This window comes from Alexandromys fortis, unplaced genomic scaffold (genome assembly GCF_014885135.2).
Source record: "Alexandromys fortis isolate MF-2015 unplaced genomic scaffold, M_Fortis_MF-2015_v1.1 scaffold_223, whole genome shotgun sequence".
NCBI lineage: Eukaryota > Metazoa > Chordata > Mammalia > Rodentia > Cricetidae > Alexandromys > Alexandromys fortis.
The window spans coordinates 373,105-397,875 of NW_026068095.1; the positions used below are offsets into that span (position 1 = coordinate 373,105).

The 24,771-nt window shown below is 46.6% G+C and overlaps 1 protein-coding gene across 1 annotated transcript; it reads right to left on the bottom strand.

Annotated features, from left to right (window-relative positions):
• Positions 1-3,078: 3,078 nt before the first annotated feature.
• Emp1 (epithelial membrane protein 1) lies at positions 3,079-23,328 on the bottom strand. Its single transcript, XM_050123256.1, has 5 exons — positions 23,161-23,328; positions 8,906-9,028; positions 6,361-6,457; positions 6,125-6,265; positions 3,079-5,364 (listed from the first exon to the last, which is right to left on the bottom strand). Exons 2-5 carry the CDS (start codon positions 8,981-8,983, stop codon positions 5,198-5,200), a joined length of 483 nt encoding a protein of 160 aa, XP_049979213.1. The 5' UTR covers positions 8,984-9,028; positions 23,161-23,328; the 3' UTR covers positions 3,079-5,197.
• Between the last annotated feature and the right edge of the window lie 1,443 nt (positions 23,329-24,771).

Genomic DNA, 24,771 nt, shown 5'->3' on the forward strand with positions numbered 1-24,771 from the left:
TGTTCTGTCTGCATGTTGGTATGTTCTGTCTGCATGTTGGTATGTTCTGTCTGCATGGTGGTATGTTCTGTCTCTGTGTTGATATGTTCTGTCTCTGTGTTGATATGTTCTGGCTTTTCCTAGCAGACACAGAAGAGCCCTGCCTGTGTTGTGAAGTATGAAGCCCTGCGCAGCACATTTTCATCTCACGTGTGTCTTCTTCAAGACTCCTGTGAAATTGTCCTCTGTGACTGAAAGGCAGAAGGATCTCACAAAGGGACCATCAGGACCAAGCCAAATCTGAGTGACAGAGTTATCTATTAACCATGTGGCACCTGGCATTTATCACCCTGATGAATGGGGTGTCTGTGCCTGGGGACCTCATTCTTGAGTGACAAGGGAGATTGTAGTGAGTCACTCCATACTCAATTGGGCCTGCATATTTACTTAATCATTTTAATTCAATCAGACCCTATCTGAGACATTTAATTGCTCAAATGTTTATTAAGCCCCTTTGTATGTGGAAATTTGAAAACTCTCTGTCTTTTCTTGGGATGGAATCTCATTTTGCAAGTTAACACTATTGCCTTGCTATCTCACTACCATACAGACCCAAATATCAGCCTGAATCATAGAGGCATCTGTTGTTTACACTTTTTTAAAATCCTTTCTAAAACAGTATTAGAAAGCTAATACTCCTCGTGCTTGATAAAAAATAAATAAGTAAATAAATAAAACTAAAAAGGTACCCCAGTGATACCTAATTTTGTGTCAACCTGCCCGGGTCAAAGTATCCAACTGTTTCACCAAACGTTATTCAGGGTGTTTCTGGGAATACATTTTGGGATGAGAATGACTTTTAAGTGGATGAGGTTTAAGTGAAGCAGATTGCCCTGCCTGCTGTGAGTGGGCCTTGCCTGATGAGCCGAATGCCTGACGAAAGCCAGATTTTCAGAGGAAATACTGTAGAGTACTCTGAGACGTGAATCGCTGTGTTGGCTCTGGGGTGAGTTTCTTGCTGGATAACCCTCCTGCCGTTCTTCCTAACACACCCTATTTACGACCCAGATGCTTGAAGCGGAAGATGACTTCTTGGCAGTAGAAGACACGTTGGGTGGGTCTGAATGTTGGTTGGTGACTAAAGATCTTTGTGGGGAAGGGATGGACAGTTGGGGGAGGGATGGACAGTCGGGGGGGGGTGAGGATGGACAGTCAGGGAGGGAGGGACAGTCAGGGGAGGAATGAACAGTCAGAAGAGGGATGGACAGTTAGGGAAGAGATGAACAGTCAGGGGATGAATGAACAGTCAGAAGAGGGATGGACAGTTGAGGGAGGGATAAACAGTCAGAAGAAGTAAGGATAGTAGGGGGAGGGATGGACAGTCAGAAGAGCATAGGAGCTGGAGTGTACCATGGGAGGAAACTCTCTAGGAGAGCTAAGTGAAGGAAGTAGATCGCTTATGAAAATGTCTTAGAAGAAGCCTAAGGAATTTTACGGGTATCCAAGGGTGATGGTTCACACCTATAATCGCACCACTCAAAAGAGGCAAAGCTCAGAGGAGTACAAGTTTGAAGCGACCCATAGTAAGACTCTGTCTCAAACAAACAAAAGAGACATTTGGGCTTCTGAGGAGACATCACAGAGCCAATGCAATTTGGTCTGCTAATTTAAAATATACTAAAAGTGTATGTGTGGTGTGTGTGTGTATGTATGCGTACGTATGTGCGTGTGTGAACACACACTCATCCATCTCTGCACATGTGGAAGCTAGAGGTTTATGTAGGGTGGTCTTGTTCTACTGGTTTTCACCTTACTCTTTGAGACAGGGCCTCTCACTGAACCATTTGGGCCAGACTAGCTGAACAGTGAGCTCCAGGCGTCTTCAGTCTCAGCCACCTGCCCCTGGGACTACAGACACACATTATTGCCCCCAACTTTTTTATACAGGTACTGGCAATCCAAGCTTAGGTCCTCAAGCTTGTACAGAACCATCTCTCCAGTCTTTTATGTTGAAGCTTCATAATACAGTTCTTAATATTTATCTATTTTTACTATGTGACTGTTTCGCCAGAAGAGGGCATTGGATCCTCTGGTAGTGGAGTGACAGATGACTGTGAACCTTCATGTGGGCCCTGGGAACTGAACCTGGGTCCTCTGCAAAAAACAAACAAAAAAAAAAAAAAAAAAAAAAAAAAAAAAAAAAAAAAAAAAAAAAAAAAAGCAGCAAATGCCTTTAACCACTCAGCCATCCACCTCTTCAGCCCCCTCATAGTATATTTTTGACGTTTCTCTGTGAAGTTTTTTAATTTGCATATTTCATGTGCGTTTGTATTCTGCCTGTGTGCATGTCTATGTGAGCGCATCAGATCCCCTGAAACCGGAGCTATAGTCACTTAGGAGCTGTGAAGTGAGTGGTGGAAATTGAACCTGGGTCCTCTGAAAGAGCAACCAGTGTTCGTAACCACGGAGCCATCTCTCCAGCCCCTGTGTGTAGTTCATTTTTAATCCAAGATCATAAGGGACCAGAAGACCACCACTAAACCCTACTTGTCTCACTAGTGTTGATATAACAATGAGATACTGAGTGTCCACCTGCTCTCCAGGATCCACGAGTGCTCTGAGTGCTCTGAGAAAGGAGTTAATCTTGCCTGAAGTCATTGAGCCCATGCAGAGATGCTCCAGCTATCATGATGAGCTTTTGCAAATATGAATTATCACAGCCTTTGTGAATTACCATGTACTGTGAAGACACACTTGAGGAGCTGGCTACTTCAACCAAACTGTGGAAGTGCCTCATTTCTTAAAGTCATAAGCCATTCTTAAATAAGATAATAACAACCTCTTCCTGATCTATTAGCTTATGAAATTCCATTTTTGCCTAAGAGGTCTAATTAAAGCAAGGCAAAGCTGTATTTAATAACATTCAGTTGCCTGAAATAATTATTAGAGAAACCCTTAAGGTTTTACCAGAAAGTAATTTAATGTATCAAATAAATGTCAAGTTCCCCAAATCAAACCAGTAAGAAACTTAATAGTAGGAATAAATGTCACCATTCTCTATATCCTCTCATTTAAAAAAAAGAAAACAGTCACACAATGTAGGGAATCAGAATTTGTTTTTATATCCCTAGAGTTATAAACATATGTATCAAAATATTTACAGTTATAGTATATGAAATAATCTATTAAGAGGCCAAATACAGTACTAGAATAGCCCACCAATGCAATGCAAGTTACATGAGACGTAAATGTCACAGAAAAAGGTAAAAGACAAGGAAATGCATGGCTCACATCAATCAAAACTCAACTTTTTCACAAAATGTGGCTATGTTTTTCTGATCACAGCTGTCCGTTGATATCCTTCCGAACCTAAGACAGCCTTGAACAAGCATATGGTGATCAAATTGTAATTTAAGAGTTTATTATCCCACAGTTTTTCCTGACCAATGTCTCTACCCTCAGCCCAGCAATTGAGTAACCCACCTTCAACATTCCCTTAAACATAATACACATAGAGAAATATACTTAGTAATAGTTCCTTTACATAAATACCAGCAATTATAGCATAACAACTCCCCCAATAAAGAAATGTGTATAAGAAATGGATAAGGATAACCCTAGGAAAAGGAATGGAGGTGACATGTCTCAGACTCCTCCTAGGGGTGACCTTCCAAGGGCAATAAAGGAAACAATTTCTAAAGAGAAAGCCCTGTAGGCAGAAGTCTGAGATGGTTTAACATAGCTGCTGTAGACATAGCTCTGGCCCCGGAACCAGGACTATGACACTACGTCTAAGTCTTATGTAAGAGTACTCTTGTGGCCCCAACAATTCAGCTGCCTTCTGACTGGACACCCCAAGAGTTTCTCTTGCCTTTAAAAAGAAACTGTCTGCCTATCACCTGGACTTTACTCAGCTCATGGTGTTTAAAGTTTGTGTTTCCTGAGAGCAGTTACTCTGTTCTTATTATAACTGAAATGTAGTATGCTTAACACTCCATAACCAGACAGCACCTCCCCCACCCTGCCTCAGGGCTTGTTCTTTGGTTTAGGTTGGTGTATGCTTTGATTGACTTCTAGAACTGCCATCTTCATCTAGAAAACAGTTTGGGGAAACCTATGGAGAGGGGACCACTCCAGCCAGGGTCAAAACTATAGTGACCACTGAACTTAGCCGTTCTGTTCTGGTCCCCAGTGTTGGTTATTATGAGAGAGAACTTCCTCAAAGGTCCCTAATTCAGAAGCTTAGCAGAGTCATATGGTAAGGGGCTGTGTGTATCCCTCACCTGTTACATTTACAAGAAACACTGTGTGCATTAAGGGGACTCCTAAAAACCACAACCTTACTATAGCACTGTGGTGGGTGTGCCCGTTGACCCTACAGTTTGTGGGGCATTTTCATCTTTGGCTCTAGAGAATCTAGAAAAACTCCAGAAAAGCTGCCTTAGCTCTTAGTGAGAGTCCATCAGAGTCCAGAGCAGGAGGCCTCTATGAAGGACATCTCAGTGAGGTGTGACAGAGACTCTGCCAATCTCAGCCTATCTCCCAGTCCTCCAGGGTAAAAACTTCTAGTTCTTGATTAAGCCAATCCCACCAGCTTGCCTTATAAACCACCTCTTTCTAGTCTTTTCAGAAAAGCCACCAGATAGGGGAAGTGGCATCGTGGCCAAAGCTCCCGCTACCCCCCACTAAAGGCACTTGGAATCTGAATTTGGTGTTTGGCTTTAGGTCGCAGGACGGGTGGCCTCCAGTCTTAGCCTTCCCAGCAAAGAGGCAGTATCTGCTCTTGCCGGGACTTGGACCACTGTTGGAGCTTGGTGATATAGGTTTGGAAGACCTCGGTGAGTGGCCCAGAAGTTACCCTCAAGAGTGGAACTAGTCGTCCAGTCGTATGGCAGCTGATAAGGTCCTAAGTGGTGGTGTGTAACTGAGGACAGACGGGCTCATATTTGGTGGCTAGAGGAGGACCCTCTGATGGCTTCAAGGAAGCATCCGCATAGTAGCCAACAACTTTTCTTCCAAGGGCAGGTGCTTGGCAGTAGAGAATCCCACCCCCAGAAACGGTTTGGGTTTGGGCCTCCCCCCCACTCTTCTTTCCCCCTTCCCCTCCCCCCTCCCTTCCCTTGGTTATTCCTACACAATAACTTCTGCTTCCCTCCCAGATTAAGCCGCTTCCTCCTCCCCACGCCCACCCCACCAGGTCCCCATAAGCTTGTTCATCTTATTTCTTCCTCAGGACCATGTAGAGAATGCCAATAATGAAAGTGAAGCAGAAGCAAATCCAGGTCAGGATGAAACAGTAGCCATGGTGGTTTTCGGTGGTAAAGTTCTTCTTACTGTGGGCATAATGGTGAGTGTAAATGGACACTCCGACCAGGATGCAAAACCCTGCAAGGAAAAAGGCACTGTCACGGCAGGCACCAAAGCAGTTTGTTTCTTTGTTTGTTTTTAACAATCCCATTTCCCTCAACAACAATGGGAAAGGAAACGCTCATTGTTTTTTCCCTAAAAGGTCACTCTGTCGGTTTGCCCAGATTCAAGCTTGACGGGTGTTGGCGAAAGAGAGATATCTGGGCTCTCAAATCTGTACTGGCTTGTGTGTAATTATTGTGAAGAATAAATCATGGAGCATCCTGCTGGCCACCTGCCTTTCCCACCCGGACCCTGAGATGTCTAGGGATGGTGTTACGGAAGCAGCATGGCCTTTTACCAAACTGGGTGTATCTGGGGTGATGGAGACGATGGTGCATTGCAATAATCGTGCACATCCTGGCCACAGCTGCATCTTTCTGAGGACGTCACCTCCTCACCTTCTGTAAAGAGGGGTACTGATGCTGCCCAGCCACTTGGTGGCTCCTAGGGACACCTAGCTTTTTAAACAATAAAGCAGGTGGGGGTTGTTAACCCAAGCAGCAATAGCAAATCAACAGGCAACTAGAGGCAAGAACAGCCGAATGCAGCTTCACACAGCCACGCGCTAATCTGAGGCCCAACTGGAGCAATGGTGTGAGGTCTAGTCAAAGGTTTCCTGCATGTAGCTCAGTAGTCATGTATTTGTTCAGTCTTTCAAGGCCCTGGGTTCAGTCTCCAGCAGTTGGGGGGGGGGGAGATGCTCCCATGTAAAATAGCCCATGCCCTGGATACTCACAGCACACCAACATGGTGGACCCTGAGAGGAAGAAGCGGTTTCCCTTCTCCATGGTGAAGAGCTGGAACACGAAGACCACAAGGGAGATCACACAGAAGATGATGGAGAGGATCATGAAGGCTTGCACTGCCTTGAGAGCATCTGTGAACACAGGGCAGGAGCATTAGACGACCCGGAAGTCTGGGCATGGTCCTACCCTCACCACTGTGGGTAGGCGCTGGTGTCTGCACTCATACCTTCACCGCCATATGACAGGGTGTCAGTGCAGTTACCACTAGTACAGTTCTTCCAAAGTCCCACGGAGGATGCTACGTCATTTGAAACCATCCAGACCTGAAACCAGAGGAGATGGAGTCAATTAAGAGTTGCTCTTCTGCTTTCTAGAAGAGAACATCATCATGTGTCAGGACCAAATCTTAACCAACATGCCCTATGCGGCTGTCGACACGGCTAAGCCTCGTGTCTCTGCAGAAATAAGATCCTAAGTCACAAAGGTTGCAAGAAAGGAAACTGTGGACCAGAAAAGATGCCACCTTTCCTATTTGGACTTGATTATTCATGATGCACACACACAGACGCATGCACACTCATACAGCTCACACACACTCACTCTCTCACACACACACACACACACACACACACACAACTGAAGAAAGTTCACCATCGTGGTTTAAATCCTAAAGTTCTAAGGAACAAAAACTCTGGATGAGGAAAAGAACACTGAGCATGTGCAAGGCACTTTAAAAGGCTCACATTTAAGTAGTTAGCTAATGAGGGGAAAAAATTAGTTAAGTCAGACCTGGTAGCAACTGCCTGTAATTCCAGCACCCTGGAAATGAACAGGAGGCTCAGGGGTTTAAGACGTGTTAGCTCAGATAGTAAGTTTGAAGCCAACGTGTAGGTTACATAAGACTCTGTCTCAAAAGACCAAAAACAACAAAAGATGGCTCACCAACTGACAGCATCAAGTGCCTTTGCAAAAGAACTAAAGTTCCATTCCCAGCACCCACACTAGGAGGCTCCCAGCACCTGGAACTCCAGCTTCTGGGCTTCCAGCCTCTTCACTTGCACTCATGTGTGCATACCATAAATATATATATTTATATTCTTTAAAGAGCAAAAAAACAAGGAAAATGTCCAGCTGGAGACAACTAAGAAACAGGAAGGCTCTGCTGGGAAAACAAAAATGACTCTGGTGGCCCGTGGGCCACTTTAGTCCATTCAGAAGGTTCGGATGTGGACTGTCACAGCACAGAGTCCTTAGATATCAAACGCTTCGAGGCAGGGGCAGCTAAAAGTCCAAGAATGACCAAAATGTATATCCCCAGGTCCATCGCGGTGCCAGCACCCCTTCTCGCCTGAACTGAGAATAACAACTCCTCTGTGAAATAGAAAATAACTACAGAGTCCTGTCTACACATGCGCACGCGGAAACAGGAAGCCCAAGCGTGCTCAATAGCCCGCTAGCTCCGCCCCGCATCAGGGGCTGATCCTGGGTGGATATGAAGCACGTGTGCCTCTTGTAAATGATGTGTGAGGTTTCCCACATCATTATCCTGTGAAGCACAGGAGTCAGCATACACAATCGACAAATTATAAAGCTGGAGGAGGCAAGATGGGCAGGGGTTGTGTCCTCTCTTGTATTCACACCCACTTCGCTCTGGACTTTAAAACCTATCAGAGCCTTCATCCCAGTACTTGGGAGGCAGGGGTAGGTGCATCTCCAAGTTTGAGGGCTGTCTGATCTACATAGTGAGTTCCAGGACAGCCAGGATTATACAAAGAAACCCTGGGGGAAGGGGAGGACACAAAACTATCCTTTAACCACCACAAGGGTCAAATGGACTCTCACCCATTCTAGAGCCATCATTCGTCTACCTAATGATTGGTTGCCTTAACTTCTTTGTTTGCTTTTTGTTTGTTTGTCGACCAGGCTGGCCTCAGATCACAGAGATCCTGCCTCCCAAGTGCTGGTATTAAAAGCTCATGCCACCACACCAAGCAAAGCGTGTGGCCCAGGCTGGCCTCAAACTCATGGACCTCTTGCCTCCGCCTCTTTCAAGCGATCCTTCCATCACTTAGTCACTTTACTTCTTAGTCCTAGAAACTGGCTCTTTTTCCTTGAGACGAGGGCAATACAAGCAAATTGGGAGCTGGAAATGACCACTAGGGGTCAGAGTAGACCCAGGTTCGGAGAGCAAAGACCCGGCCCGGTTCACCGGGAATGGAGTTAGTAAATCTTGCCAAATTCCATTTCCCACACCGATTTCCACTCAAAAGTCGGATTTATCAACCTAATAACCAAAGCAGTGTTCTCGTTCTCACAGTCATCTAGCCCATAAACACGAATTTCTGCAGGAGGGAAAGGCTGGTGCGCACAGAGATCTTTAACTCCTGACTGGGAAAGCCTGTCTGTTCCACAGGGCACCTTTTGCCAGCCAGCCTGCCAGAATGGCCTGCAGGGAACGCACTTTCGACCAAGTCCCTTCTTTCTGTAAGAGGAGCTCCACCCGCCTACCCACCCTCCAAAGGCACCTCGATCTCCACCTTTGGTGGAGCATTTCCCACCACCCCAACATACCTAGAATCACTCATGGATCCTGGCTCTTTACACTTTGGGTATTTCATTGTTTGATACCTGAGTAAGCTGTTTGATCTCTTTCCCCCACATCTAAGCTAGAGGCTCTCTGCACCGACTTAACACCCCTCTTCCATTTTTCTAAACATTTTGCCAAACCGTCCCAAAGATCCCGGATGAATGAGCCAGAGGCCGTGACTCACGTTGGAGATGGTGGAGACAAAGAGCATTATGGCAGCAGCGATGTGCACCACAAAGATCCCAGCCAGTAACACCAGCATCTTGGCTGTTTGGTGGTTCGGGAGCAGAGAGCTCTGCAGAGAGTTCTGAAAACAGAAGACAAGGGAGACCAAAAGGTTACTGTCATGCTAAGTAAAGCAAACCCCACCTTCTCACTCTACGGGCTCTCTGTTAACACGAGACAAGCGTGACAATTTTTAAAATTCAAAATTGCATCAAAAACTCCTAAAAGCAGCTTCTCACCTAACCTGACTGATAGACTTAAGGGCCTAGTCATCTATGGAGAGACGAGAGCAGCTGTTTTGTTCGTTCCCGTGTTTATAGGTTCATTTCTTTAAGATACTATCTGTCCCCCTTTTTTTCTTTAAAAGGGGGTGCATTGTATTTCTGTAATAGCTGCTAATGTTTTGTTTGTGATTTAGAGACCAGAAGCTGGGCTTTGGATTTTGAAAAGGATTTTGTCATCTCCAGAGCTCTGCAGAAGCATCACACACAATCCCAGCTTGAATGAGGAAAGTATCCACGCTCCCGGCAAAATGCTCACCCAGCAGTTTGAAGAGAGCTCATGTGCTGTACGGAACAAGCCGCTATTACTCACTGGCCATAGAGCAAACGGGCTACTAATTTGATCCCGGATGAGACATAAAATGGGAGAGATACTACTTCTGTTATTACAATGCTTTTTGGCATCTAATATTACAGTGTAATGGTCCGATCACTTACTGATTCAACATTCCAGACTAATATCTACAACACCTGAGCCTTTGGCCCTGCATGCCTCTCCGTGGGGATGCTGTCTGGGGGGCATCTAAGGCAATGTTAGATTCCCTGTGGCTCAACAGGACAGCTCTGGGGCTTCGGAAGTATAAAGCCTGAGATAACACCAGAAGTGTCGTTCACAAGTGTGTGGTGTTTGTGTAGCTTCAGTCATTCAGGACCCAGCCCAGAAGACAAACAGATGCATAAATCACCGTTTGGAAGAACAGGAACTAATATAAATTAGTATTGTGCGTGGATAAACAAAAGCTCTCAGCTGCAATTTCAGCAGAGACCACTAATCATAAAGACCAGGAACTAAGGGGACTGGGAGGGGCGCATATGGAGGAGCTGTGCTGACCCAAGTCACTGCGCCATCTGTGTTGTGCCCATGACAGTTAGATGCAGACCCAGCCCAGGGAGACATCAAAAGGAAAGGACTGGAAGTTGCCCACCCTCTAGGCAGGGAGTACGTGAGGATGCCCCAACCAAGGAGGAGATGGCGGCTGGTAGCCTGCAATTGCCTGCTCCCCCCTCACTCCACTTGACTTAATTGAAGCTTTGGGTGTGCTGAAGCCACTTTCATGCTACACTAGGTATTTATTAGGACACCGATGCTGTCATTATTCTGACATTTCAGGTGTCTTTTATCTTCTTCTCTAGCTTTCTCATTAGACACACAGAATCCAGCGTGATCTACTGCACGCCTGGGTTCTTGGCTCTTTGTGGACACTGGCTTCCACTCTCCAGAAACCTCTTCCCCACTGGCCACTTCCCTCTAATTTGGGGGGGTGAGAGGGGTGGTGAGGGAGGCAGAGAACGTTTCCAATTTAACTATGAATGCCAAGGTTGATGACCCGTTCTCTGGGAAGCAATTAGAACTCTCAGGTCTGTAAACCCACTGTTCTCGTTGCCTGTTGGCTTTATTGGGGCTCTTGCAAACCTCCACAACTCCGCACTTGGCTTTAAGGATTGGGGTTTTGTTTTGTTTCTGTTTGTTTGATTGCTTGTTTTTAATTAGAAGTTGTTAGAATCATCCCAAGTTCCAGTCATCCCAAGTGCTTTGATCTCTGCCTCAGTTTCCTCATAGATGTGGGGATGGGGGCGGTGGGGATGCTAATTTTTCCCAAAATGTGAGGATTGCACTGGATTATATAAGTGAAATACCTTGTGCTGTGTCTGGTATGTGGTGGGTACTAATAACAGGGTTACCACGGTTGCTGTTATTGTTATTGTTTCTCTTCTACGAAGCAGAATAGCTGTTGCCAACCCAATCCAGTTATCCAAGCACACACGGAATAGGATGTCTGTTTGAGGGCTAGTTTACCAGGCAGTATATGGGCTAAAATTATTTTGGTCCTCAGAAATTGTCTCTTTTGTCTAGTCCTTACCACTAAGAACGCACCCTTCAGAGTCACCAGAAAAAGATAGCCTTTTCTCCATCCATTCCACCAAAGTACCCTCTATCCCAAGCTTGCCCCTCCAGAATGAAGCTGGCTCAAGGCAGGAAATAACAAGACTTACATAATGGGTGCTTGTGTTCAACCCTCCTTGACCCTTTAATGACTCTCTTGCCTTTTGTTTATAATCTGAAACAGCCTCCTTCTAGTGAGAGGAAGATGAGGAGCCAAGAAGGGAATATAAACTCCCAAGCAAGGCCACAGGCAGGTGGGATTCAGGAGACTCTCTGTCTCCCTGGATGCCCTGGGACCCTCTCCACCAGAGTCCATTTTGTTCATCCACTTACTGTTTCATCCAGTGACCCCTCTCCCAGCCACTCCGGCTCACTCCGTACCTCAGCCGAGGCCCTAGTTCCTGTCCCCTGCCTACTGTCAGGTAGAAGTGCAAGCGAGGTTTTCCTCAAACTAAAAAATGACTCTTGTCTGAGATTGGGAGCAGGGAGAGCTGTGTCTCTTCCCTCAGGCAAAGTAGCAAAATACCTCAGATCAATGAGGGTTCATAATGAACCAATCACATAGGTCTCCCTGTTTCTGACTGCTGTCTCCAGCCTGTGTGGAGGCTGTTTAGGTAGTTACTGCATAATATACATGGCTTCATCTTTACACTGTCCCAAATGGGTTAACTTACATCAGTGAAATCCATTGTCAGCTTAGAGGGGCTTCCTTTCTTGTTCGTTCGTTCGTTTGTTTGTTTTTGACGGTGTTTCTTTGTGTAGCCTTGCCTGTCTCCTAGAACTCACTTTGTGGATCAGACTGGCCTCGAACTCACAGAGAGCTCCCTGCATCCGCCTCCAGAGCTCTGGTTTTAAAGGCGTGTGCCACCATGCCTGGTGCTTCCATGATTTTTGACACCCTCTTCCAAAATACTTAGAAACACAATGGAACATTTTATGAAGTTTCTGTCTTGGGTCATCCATGGTTATCCAGCCTCTGTATTACAGAGCCAACCTTTTGCCCATTCAGTCAAGAACAATAGTTCTCAACCTGTGGGTCACAACCCTTTGGGAAGGTCAAATGACCCTTTCATGGGGGTTGCATATCAGGTCTTTATATTACAGTTTGTAGCAGTAGCAAAATTGCAGTTATGAAGTCACAGCACAAATAATGTGATAGTTGGGGATCAACACAACATAAGAAACTATATTAAAAGATTGCAGCATTAGGTAGACTGAGAACTGATCTGGGAGGACGAAGCCCTCAAGATCTTTATGGATAACTACCAGTAGCGGCCAACAAGTGGGTGTCTAAGAACCTAGCAAACAGCATAGTCCATTTTCTCGAGACTTCCACCCACCATGATCTTTTGAAATTTGTCCATTGACTCATGCCTTGTTCAAGGAATGAGACTATTTCTGGACTCATACTGTACCTCGCTGGTATAAAACGCTTGCCTAGCATGTTCGGGGCCCTGGAACTGGTCCTCAGCACCACCACCACCCCCAAAAAAATAAGCAAACAAACAAAACTATCAGCAGCATGTAGACAATTTTGAAAGCATGGAATGCTACAACTTGTGTCTCCCCGAAGCAATAATGGAATTCCTATTTCCCCCTCCTATTTCTCCAAAATGCTATGATTGGAATTCTCTAGTGGAGAACACATTCCTCCTCCTCGACAGGTGGACCGGACCCTGAAGCAGGGAACACAGCAGCACCACAGCTCTGAATGTCACATGGTAGCCCACCCTCCCCTCTTGCTGCATGGACAGACCCAAGCTGTGTCATCTGTTGTTGGGGACTTCCATGCCAAGACTGCAATCCCTCATGGTGTTTTTGTGTTCCCCAGTATGGGCCACCACACCTGGTCAGTCACAGTGCTTTAAAAAGCTTTAAAGTGTGGTGGCTTATGTGGACACCAAGAGCACTTCCCTGGCACCTTCTCCACCCATAAACATGGCAGTCACGCCATCCACACTGTGTGATTGGCACGGGTGTGGTCAGGGTTGAGGGAAGCTGAGAAACAGCCAGAAGTCATGAATGACCACACTAGAAAGAAGTGGCTATTAGGAAAAATAAGGATCAAAGACTTGGAGCCAGGTTCGTTGGGAATCTCTATGTAGTCCAAACTAGCCTCAGACTTTGTGACAATTCTGCTTCGACCGTCCTGAGTGTACAGAGTGCCACGATTCACTTGAGACTGGGTGAGACTCTTGCCAATGAGACAGTCTCTATGGATCGTAAGATGGGACAAGATGCTTTCCAGGACCATGCCTGTGGATCTGGATGGCTGAAACCAGTTTAGACATTTCTGGGGTGTGGGTAGCTAAGATTCTAAGATAGTCCATTGCTGGAAAGAAAAGAGCAATAATGCTTCAGCTGTCACTTCTGCCTCTTCCTGGTTTCCTACCCAAAGCATCACAGTTCCTGGTTATTCCCACCTCCATTGTCAGGATCTTAGCCATGATGCTGCCTCTAAACTCCCCCCCCCCCAATCATTCTCTGTACTGGTATTGGGTTATCTGACCATGTCCCTCCTCAACCTACAAACCTCCATCCTCCCATTGCTGAGAGTGCTTGTCTCCGTCAGGAGATGAGATGCCAGTCAGCTGTCCATGGAATCCTGGGAATCTGACTTCCAAACTAAAAGCTGCTCTTATGTCTTTACTCCAGTGATTGCCTATTAGTTTTTTCACCCAAGCTCAAATTCTGCCTCTTCCTTCTTTCCATAGGTTTGAAGTAGTTCCCTCCCTCCCCCCGCCCCGTTACATTATAGCTCTTCTTCAGCCCTAATAAAGTAACTAATGGCAGCCTGCCTAATGACAGAGTTCTTTCTGGACATGTTTGACTCCCTCACCCTGAGGAGTCTGAGCCCCTAAGGGCAGACTCTATGACAGGTACCAGATAAACCTCATTAAGAAGCAAATAAAAGAATTAAGAAGCACAATGTTTTCTTCAATATGGAAAATAACAGCCAGGTGACTGAAGGCCTTATAAGGGGTACAGATGTCTCCTTTCTCTCTTTGTTTCATTTCTAATTTTTATTTTGTGTATATGGATGTTTTTTCCTGAATGTATGTCTGTTGACCATGAATATGTATGGTTCCCATGGAGACCAGAAAATGGTACCAGATCCCCTCGAACTGGAGTTACAAAAAACTGTGAGCCACTAGCTAAGTGTGTGCTGGGAATTGAACCCAGGTCTCTTGGAAAAGCATCCAGTGCTCTTAATCACTGAGCCATCTCCCCAGGGCTTCCTTCTTTCCTTTAATATAACATATACTTTAGTCCTCCATCATTTCTGTAAATTATTGGTACATCACTACAAGCATGGATTGAGCATCTTGTTATGCACAAATTTCATATTATTTATTTCCACTTAACTTTTATAACTAATTTTCACAAGCATATTACTTCCAGACTAAGGGAGGGCTTTAAAATTGCTTCCAAAACCAGCAAACCCATCCTGAAGAATTATGGAAATCATACTTAAACTCCTCCTGCCCTGAAGAACTACCTATCCAGGCTCTACTAGAAAAGTCCTTCCGAGAGTACATACAGCCTGTGGAATTCAGGTATAACTCAATTGGTAAGAGTGAGTGCTTGCCTAATCCTGGCATAGTGGCACACACCTTTAATGCCAGCATTTGGGAGCTGGAGGCAGGCAGATAGAGCTCTGTGAGTTCAAGGCCAACTTGGTCTACATAGTAAGTTTCAGGATAGTCAGAGCTACATTGTGAGACCCTGTCTCAAAGAAGAAAAAAAAAACAGAACAAAAACAAAGGAAGAGTGCTTTCCTGGCACTCAGGAAGCCCCTGATTCTATCCCCAGCATCTACATCTGCAATCCTAGCACTTGAGAAGTAGAGGTAGAAGATCAACTACCCAAAGCAGCTTCGTTGTAGATTCAAGGTGAGCCTGGGCTACGTGACACACACACACATACAAGCACACACACACACACACACACACACACACACACACAAGCACATGTGCAAGGCACAGCCCAGCCCTGAAATTACTGCTGCTGGAGCCGCCTCTGTCCTTCCGCTGGACAACGCTCTTCTCAATGAGGTAGATTCTCATCTCCTGCTGGCTAACTGAAAGCTGGCATGAAAACTTTCTCACACCGTCTGAGCAAAGACCTGGCACTTCCTGCAAGGCAGGAGGGAAGAGGGAAGGTAGAGCAGCTCTGACAGGAGTTGGGTCATGTGACCTTCATGAGTCAGCCTCAACTGTGCACATCTTTCTCCATGTGACATCTGAAATGAAACCAAGGCTACTGGGGCCTCCTAAGGACGCTGCAAGGCAGCATGGAAGCCTTTCTGTCCTCCATGTCGAGACCGTTCTCACTGTGGTGTGGCTTCGGATGTGTGTGCATTCCCAATGAGGATCATTTTCTTTGGCAAAATCGACGTCTGTGTGACATAAAAGCAAACAAAGAAGGAAGCTCTGCCCTTGGGGAGCAGAGAGGAGGATGTATCTGGAGGGGGGAAAGGCTGGGATTAAAGGCAAGCTGAGTGGATGGGACCGTGGGTGAGCTTTCCTGGCCATTGTTATTGCTGTTTTATGTCATGTGTACTTTTCCATCCTCAGCATTGTTCTTACATACGGGTGGAAAGGGAGCCGTGTATCTCTGCGTGGGAAACAGGGTAGAGGGATCCTAAAGTCTTCCTGCTTCTGTATATAGGATTTCATTGTGGAAAGAAATGCAGGTTGCCCTTGGCTTTGTGTATCTCACGCTAGGGATGATGCTTCAAGTGCTGGTAGATTCTGTGGCCATCCACAATTGAGCAGGGAAAGAAGCAGGACCCTGGATGATTCAGGGAAATAGTGCTTCTTCATGGTCCTGAAGCAAAGGGGCTACCATCTGCAATGGCGGCCTGTGACAAATAACGCACTCTTTGGGGCGAATATAGCCTGTATGGACTCTCACACATAGCTAGAATATACAGTCAAAGTGCAAGCTTGAAGAACCAAAAAAACATGTTAGAAGGAAGGAAGAGAGGGATGGAAAGATGCAGAAAGGGAGAGAGGAAGGAAGAGAAGGGGAAAGAAAGGAAAAAAGACATGGAAAAAGAACAGAAGGGGAAGTGGGAAGGAAACAAAGAGAGAAAAGGAGAAAGAAAACTATCATAAAGGAAACGAAGGCAGAAGGGAGGGAGGGAATGGGAGAGAGAGAGAGAGAGAGAGAGAGAGAGAGAGAGAGAGAGAGAGAGAGAGAGCACTCTAATTAGGAAGGCGAGGCCAATTGCACAAATATTCTATCTGGCTAATGGCCAGAGTTGAAAGATTTTGTCAAACCTGTCTTCTTGGTGGAATCTAGGGAGGCAGAGTCCCAAGCGGTAAAGAACACAGACTCTAAGCTCAAATTTCTTAAGGGTCACACATGGACCTCATGTGGTTAGCATGAGCGTTGAAGGGTCTGTGTCTAACACAAAGCAAGCAGTATGTTACAGGTCATATTTATTCATTAGCATAGCATGAAAAGCTCAGGCCAATGAGGTGGGCTTGCATCTTCTCTGCAGCCTGGGAGCCCGAACTATGCAAAGGCAAGCAAAAAGCATGCATATTGTTTTTGCAGATGCATCCACAGAGACGCTCATCCCCACCCCCATCTCTCTCTTATTTCCGTTTGTCCTCCACTGTGTCCATGAAGTGGGCGGATCTGGACAGCATCTGCAAAGCCTGAAGACAGACCTGGGCTGTGAGGCCCGGGCGCAGCCCACACCCTCTGGCTGCAGCTGGCCAGTGCTGGGGAGGATGTCCCCTGGGTAAGGACGGACGCTTCCGTTGACTTCTGCTCTCAACAAAGGAGAAGTATTCGGGCAGCCAGATTGTCTTCCGGGGAGAGGTTGCCAAGATAATAACTAGGGTTTGGTAAGAAAAATCAAGGTGTGGCTGGGCCCTGGAGGCTTCTGGGTGCGCCTGACAGCAGATGGCGGTAACATGCTTCAACCGGCAAAGCCTGAGAGAGCTGGAGGGCTGTGGAGAGCAGGGGCACCCAAGTATGCCGGGTAGGCCACTTGCTTGGTTCAGTTTCAAAGAAGCTGGCTACTTCGAGTTGAGAGGTATTGGGCCCTTCTGTCTTGCCCTTTGACCAAGAACCCACCTCCTAGGTAACATAGTTAGAATGAAGCCAGTATCTGAATCTCCAATCGTGCTTTATTTCCTATCTTTTATCTGATAGGTGTGTGTGTGTGTGTGTGTGTGTGTGTGTGTGTGCGCGTTTTGTTGTTGTCATCTGTTTATGAGATGGAGGTCTCAGTGTCTTGGAACTCAAGATTCAGCTAGACTAACTGGCTGTGAGTGACAGGGATGCTCCTGTTTCTTTTTCCCCAAAATTGAGATTACAAATCTAAGCCACCATACCCAGCAATTCATATGGGCTCTGGGAATCAAACTCTGTTCCTCTTGTTTGCATGGCAAGCCCTTTACCATTGAGCTCTCTTCCCAGCTCCTCCTTTGATTTTTTTTTCAAGATAGAATCATTATGTAGTCCCACCTAGCCTTTAACTCACAGCAATCCTCCTGCCTCGACCCTCCCATGTTGGGATTAAAAGGCATGCAACACCCAGCTCTTGTCTGAGGGTTTGACAGTTGCTACAGGCCCTGTTCCTCTCACAACTTTGAGTTAATCAGAGTTAGACAACCCCTCATAAAAGTCCCCGTGGTGTATACTAAGGGTCTTTCAAAGGCCATTGCTTCTTCCTGTCACACTGCTTTCTGAGGTCCACTCTGTATAGATGGCTGGCCATGTCAAGCCCCTCATGCCAGCCCTGAGACTGGCTTCCATCTTCAAACCCGGACCACACCCTCAGAACTGGCAGAGTCCCCTCCCTGTGGAAGCTTAGCAGCAGCTGTGGGCAAAGGGAAGTTCCTGGGCTCAGCTGCATAGCTTTGGGAACGTTCCACGAGCGAAACTCACTGTTATAATTTAGCAAAGCTTCCTCCCCTCCCTTCTCTCAGACCCCAAGACAAAGAACTTAGGTTTCTGAAAGCAGAGGTCTAAGATGAAGATCCTCATTGGACTCTCATCTCTCATCTGACCCTCGAGATGGAGAAACACTGGAACGCTACCCATGAAACCCAATGGCCCCAAACGTTCATCAACCATGCAAAAAACTAGGGGGGGGGGAAGATCTTCAGGGAGGACAAAAACCAGAATTTTGCTCCAAGGACTATCCTGAAACAGTGAGCCTGAGCTGCTGTCAAGAGGAGGATCTGGAAGTAAGACCAGCCTTACCATGCCTCCCTTACCCATTTGCTTTCTCTGTCTATACCTACTTGGCTCTTTCTAGACTTTTCTGCTTGCCTCGTCCCCAAACACAGCCATCTGCTCACTCCCTCTCACTCCCTTGGGTTCTCAATCCCTCCCAAAGTGTCCCTTTTTGCTCCCACCCATGCCTGTAAGCCACACCTGTACCTGTTCTCTCTCCTCAGGACCAGGTCAGGTTCTGAGCCTGATTTTGCTCCCTGTGAACTGATGTTTTCACAGGCCCCTCCAGAGATGGCACCTTTTGTTTCATAAACCAAACCTCATCCTTCTTTCCAAGAGCTGGGTGGTGATGTCCAGGGCTATTTCAGGTGAGTTCTTTGAAAATTGTGCCTAAGGAATCTTGGATCAAGTAGGACAGCAGAAGCCATGTGCGCTCTCTCTCTCTCTCTCTCTCTCTCTCTCTCTCTCTCTCTCTCTCTCTCTCTCTCTCTCTCTCCCAGCACTTAACAAATGAATGCAGAGCCACGCACATGCTAGGCAAGTCTACTACCAGTGGGCAGAATCCCAAGGCCCTAGTTTCACTACACTAACTTTTATGGATTAAGTTAGCCATTAGTGTGAACTCAGGGATTTCTTAAAATAGAAGTGGTAGGTGCTTAGATTTTTCAGAGCCTTGGGTGTCTTGGCGGCCGAGTTGTTCCATCTTCATGTCCTAGGGACGTCTTCTGTTCACAGAGGAGAGTCAAGGCTGGACCACAGTCCCCCTACATCTCACATCCTCCCCACAGTGATGGACACAATTCCAGCATGTACCAACAGTGCTATGGTGTAACTGCTTGTTTGATAGAAGACTCCGGCAAAGAGACTCAGCAAAGCCCTAAGCAGCCCCGGCTACATGAGGCCAAAAGCACTGGCAGCAAAGAGTCTCTTCAGCTCCAGAGAAAGGCTCTCTCCACAGCAGGAAAGAAAATGCTGACCCCTGATGTTGTGCTCAAAAGGAAGTCTAGGAAGCAGCAGAGCCAGAGTTTGTATTTTTCTCTCTCTCCCTCATGTCAGAGACCCCCGCCACAGTCAAATTGAGGGAAACATTTCACGAGTCAGGGTGCCAGGGACTGAAGTGTCAAAGGGTCTTCTTGGACACTTATATTCAGAAAATAAGTGTTAGAAATGCAAGAAGACCCTCAATGGACTTATGTGCATTCTTTGATTCTGGAAGAACAAGATAATCCAGAAATTCAGGGTCACCAGAGAAGAGTATTCCAAAAGCAAGACTTTGGTCCAGAAAATTCTAGCTCCACGGTAATCAAGAATTACAGCCCTCCAAGGAGTGCATATTCAGATTGGTGGCAACAAACAGAGACTTCTTTGATTGGCTGACTGTCACCACGCCAGGTTCTGAGACTATGCAGGCATACGGCACAACCACTATAGACCAAGCAGGAACAATCTCCCACAGGCTGTTAGAAGCTGTGCTTCAGGGCTTGGGCTGACTTAACTATGTCCCAGTAGGGAGCGGTGTTGGTTGTGCCATTCCAAATTACAGAGAAGACCATAAACATGTTCTTAGAAAACAGAAGAGCTCATCATCAATAGTGTAGGAATGATTTGACGAGGAAGGGAATTTTAATACTTTCAAAATGTTCTTTCTGCCAGCAGCAGCGGCATCCACTATAAACCCAGCATTCAGGGTGGGCAAGGAAGAAAGATGGAGAAGTTCTAAGGCCCTCGCCTGATGTTCATAGAGAGATCCTGGCTCACAAAACAAGAGCTGAGCAGGGCACATGACTTCAATCTCAGCACTCAGAAAGGAGAAGTGGATAAATCTCTGTGAGTTCAAAGCCAGTCTGGTCTACAAAGCAAGTTCCAGGACAGCCAGGGTTATATAGGGAGACCTTGGGGTTAAAAAATAAAGGAAAGGATAAAGCAAGAGAGTGTGGGTAATGCTGCTCCACCAAGTTAGACTAATTGAACCTAATTAAATATTCAATAAGGACGAAGTATCTAGAGGAACAGGAGCGTGGAGCATTGGGAGGGGCAGCGGCAGAACTAGAATCAAAAAATCTTTTTTTTTTCTGGGTCATTTCAGGCCTGAAAAACAAGAACTTTCAGAGAAGTCATTTTTTTGCTGAATTTCAGAAACTCCGCCTGCTATGACTTGCTGTCCAGCAAGGAAGGATGAGTGTGGCTGTACATTCTGAGGCACGTACATGCTGGATGACCCCTCCCTTGTGTCCCAAGAGGCTCTGAGCCATGGGACAGCCATCTGTCCGTGATGACATAAAAGTTAGATTTCTGCATACAGTAGAATAAGATTTCCTTCATATTTTTGCTGTTGTTTGTCTTCGAGATAGTTTCACTGTGTACCCAGGTTGGCTCCAGGTTGGCTTTGAACCCTTAGCAATCTCCTGCCTCAGCTCCCTGAGTCCTTGTATTACAGCTATGAACTACCATGCCCAACTTCCAAATTCAAGATTCTATGTAAGCAACGAAGAATAGGAAGGAATGGATCTAAGCCATCTTGTGCCTTTTTCCGTGGCCACATCCCAGGTGGTGGTGTGAGAGGGGTCTTCCAGTTTTGTGGAGTCTACAAAAGGTCAATTTTGACTCCACAGAAATGTGACCTACGTGCCTTCCCCACAGTCCCGAAGCCACCTGGAAACAGCCAAGGGGCCCTGCATTCCCGCCAGCCTCCATGGAGTCCCTCCTCAGGGCTGGAGACTGGCCTAATCCTGTCTCCAGAGGAAAGCCAAGATGTTTGAGAAAGCCAACCAGCTTTCCTCAAGGTCTGGGGACAGACGTCTGTCATCTGGCAGGAAGGCTGCCCCTTACTACTGGCCATAACAATGGTCTTAGGACATGATCTGATCCAGCTGGACCTTGATGGCCTTCTGCCAGCTCCCAGGACAGTTTAGCAGTCCGGGACAATGTAAAATCTGGGGCTCTCTGACAGCGGGACCAGACCGGATGTCCAGCAGCCCTGGACAGTGCTCTGCCTCCACCCTACTCTGCACTCAGGGTGAAACTGGAGCCCTCTGAGGGTGGGAAGCCATGGGGGGTACGGGGTGTAAATAGCCTCCTTTTCCAGAAAAGCTCAGAGCCCAGGGACTCTCCCATTACTTGAAGGGAAAACAGCGGGAATTCAAGCAGCAATTTAAAAAAAAAAAAAAAAAACTGTACTCCAACTGGACGGGGATGGCGGGAAGGGGAGGACACACAAAGCATTATAGTCTCATCAAGGGACAATGAAATTTAAGACAGCTCCACAAGGCGTGCAATCGGTGGCAATTTACCCCACCTCTGTTCTCTTTTCGCTGAATTGTTTTAGGCTGCCTAGTTTCAACCAGATCAGAACTACAAGCCATCGCGGGCAGTCTTCACAGGAAACTGTGGCTGTAGACTTCAGTACGGATCCCCTGGCTCACACCCATGCAGTCTGGAAGTAACAAACACTGGAAGCAAAAGCAATCATGCCCCCAAGTCTTGAGAAGCGACCCAAGCACTCACCCACCACCCCCACCTCGGGGGGAGGGGTAGCCTTACAAAAACTTTTGACCACTCAATGCAAAGACTGATTTCTTTTAAAATTTCCCTTCTAACCAGCGAGCTGCATTTCTGAAGAAAAAGGTGCCTCTCTTTATAGGCAAGCTGAATCCTGTCACTCTTATCGGGCTTGTTTACGAGAAGAAAAAAAAAAAAACGACACACATCTGTGTTGAAATGGGCCACACCTCCACAGACATTCAACCAAAACGCTAAGCTAATAAAAATAAAAGCAAACAACTATGTGTCTTGGTTCATTTTGCATTTTGCACGTGGGTTTGTAACTATACAATATGTTGGGCAAAAGTAATAAGCTAAATAGTCCCATACGACCACTGCCACGTTGGAAAATTACACGCCCACTCAGAAAATTCTTTAATCGTTCTGATAGATCTTTTGGGTTGGCTCTGAAATGCAGCTGGCTGGGGTAAAAGCACAAAGCCTTTCAGCCACTTTACAGGAATGCCAGAAGTCCCCCAGCCCCACCCTCTCCAGGCTGCCTCCCCCCCCACACCTCCACATCTGGCCAAGGATTCTGGAATCCACGCCAGTCTTCCCATCCCACCAAATCAACCCCTCCCAAGTTTTATTTGAAACACCCTCTGCCTCTGTTTCCCTAACGGTTTTTCTTTAAACAAACCAATCCCCTCTTCCCATCCTGTTAGGGGGTGGGGAGTGGGAAAAAGGAAGAAAGGAAATACTTAAATGGACACGAATAGACCAGAAGGGCTAGTAAAAGCAAGAGCGAAAACAAACGGAAACCCAGATGTTTATCTACCATCACCAAAAAAGCATAAAAAAATCCACAAAGCAAAGAAAACTTTCCTTTCAGAGATTATCTATTGCGTTTAACCTTCTTAAAGAAAGAAAAAAAGTCCAAAGTGTCCTCATAAGACACCGTCCTTGCTCAAAAGTGTCCTCATAAGACACCATCCTTGCAGATTTCAGTTCGAAGCAATTTAGATCAAAATGGAAGATTTGAGAACATCTTTCGAGCTTGCTTTTCGTGCATTTCGACGGCACGTAGAGATTCCTCCATAAAGAACATTCCACTCAGGCTTGTTCCAAAGTCCCTGTCCCTTCCACATCCTCAGCGCAAGAATGCAGATAGCAGCAAGAGAACGTGATTACAGCCGGAGCCAGCTGATGTCCCAGATTCCCCCACTACTTTGAGCTGAAAGTTTCAAGGTCTCTGTTCTCTGAGAGCCGGAGAAGGCTAACAGAGAAAATAAGAGACCAACGACTTCAAAGACCTTTAAAGGCAGAACGGAGACCTGCACAGTTTCCCCAGCGTGGGACCCGTCCTACCTGGAGGGTCCGGAGACTGAGGCAGATGCCCTGAGCGATGGAGCTGGCTGCTGGTCGGTCCGCTCTTCGGGAGGTATGCGGCCACAGTGAGGGGAGGGCCCTGCCTCCCGAGGTTATAAGTTTCCTGGGCTGGTGTGCTGGGGTGTGTGATGGGCGGTTTCTCTTCCCTGGGCTTTAAAGGAGTTTCTATGAATCAGTCTGGATTTAAAAAAAAAAAAAAAAGAAAAGAAAAAAAGTTGGTGAGTTACGCCCTGCTAAGTTGGCAGTCAGTCAGAAGTGGCTGGGAGTGAGCCATCAATTCAAAGAAGCCTGTTGTAGCTCCCTGTGAGTCAGACTCACAGACCACAGTGGAAAAAAGAGCGACATTGCTTCAGTGAGTAATAGGAGTCACACAAATAGATCTGTTTACCGAAGCCCGTTTCTGCTCCCCAGAAAGGAGATTCGGTTGCCACAGACAAAAGTCAAAACACAGGTTAGGCTCAGGAGGAGAAGGGGGGCGGAGGATAGGGACAGTCTTGTGTTAAACCCCAGCTAATCATCAAACAGGATTCCCGTTCTTCCTCCCCGACACCCGTGTCAGCGACTGCTCATCACCAGGAATTAACACATGCATTTCTCATGGGCTTCCCTACCTGCCCTCCTGCCCTGACCTGGGGGAGGCAGTGGGGTGAGGCCGGTGAAGCAGAAGAGCACCCCAGCAAGCTCTGAATGTGGGGGTACTGGGTCTTTAATTATGCTCTTTTGCCCTTGGAGATTGTACCCGCTGCTGGAGGAAGTCCTGGAATTAAGGACTTTGCACTCCAATCTCTGTATGATTATCATTTGGACCTTGCTCCACAGGTGGCTTTTGTGAAGCCAGGGACCTGATCAACAGTGTCCCTGCATTACTTTCCCCTTAATCTCAGAGTTGGGGGTGGGGCCACAGAGTCCTCTAATCCCACAGGTTCAGGTCTTGGGTGCTTACATTTAACCAGCTCCCCTTACTAGCAGTCTGACTTTGGGCAATGTACCTCTTCCCTTCCTGTTTCCTTGTGAATGTAATGGGAAGAGTAGGTGCCTGGTACACACATGTGACAAGACATACATGTATCAGCAAAGGTGAGGTGGATCATGCCTATAATCTCAACATTTGAGAGGCAGAGGCAAGAGGATTGCTGTAAATTCAAGCCATCTTGGGCCCTGTTCTAAGTTCAAGGCCAACTTGGGCTACTGAGACTATCTCAGAAAAGAGAGAGAGAGAGAGAGAGAGAGAGAGAGAGAGAGAGAGAGAGAGAGAGAGAGAAGCTAAAGTAAAAATAAATACATGTAGACAAGGTGATACCTAAAATGCCAGCAGTTGGTTGGTAGCAGAAGGGAAAACCCATAAAGTTGTACACAGTGGTCATTCAATATGAGCTACAACGATCATTTCCCAAAGACGAACCTAAATAAGAGAGGTAAATTCTCAGAGAAGGTATAGGAAGTCGCTGTGGCTGCCAGCCTCCAGGAACTCCGTTGATGCTGTTCTCTCCCAATCCTGACATCTTCCAATCCAACGCAGGCCTCTTGTTCCTCATTCATTTATCCAACCAGTATTTACTATGCAGCAGCCTTTCCGGGACTCTGCTAAGA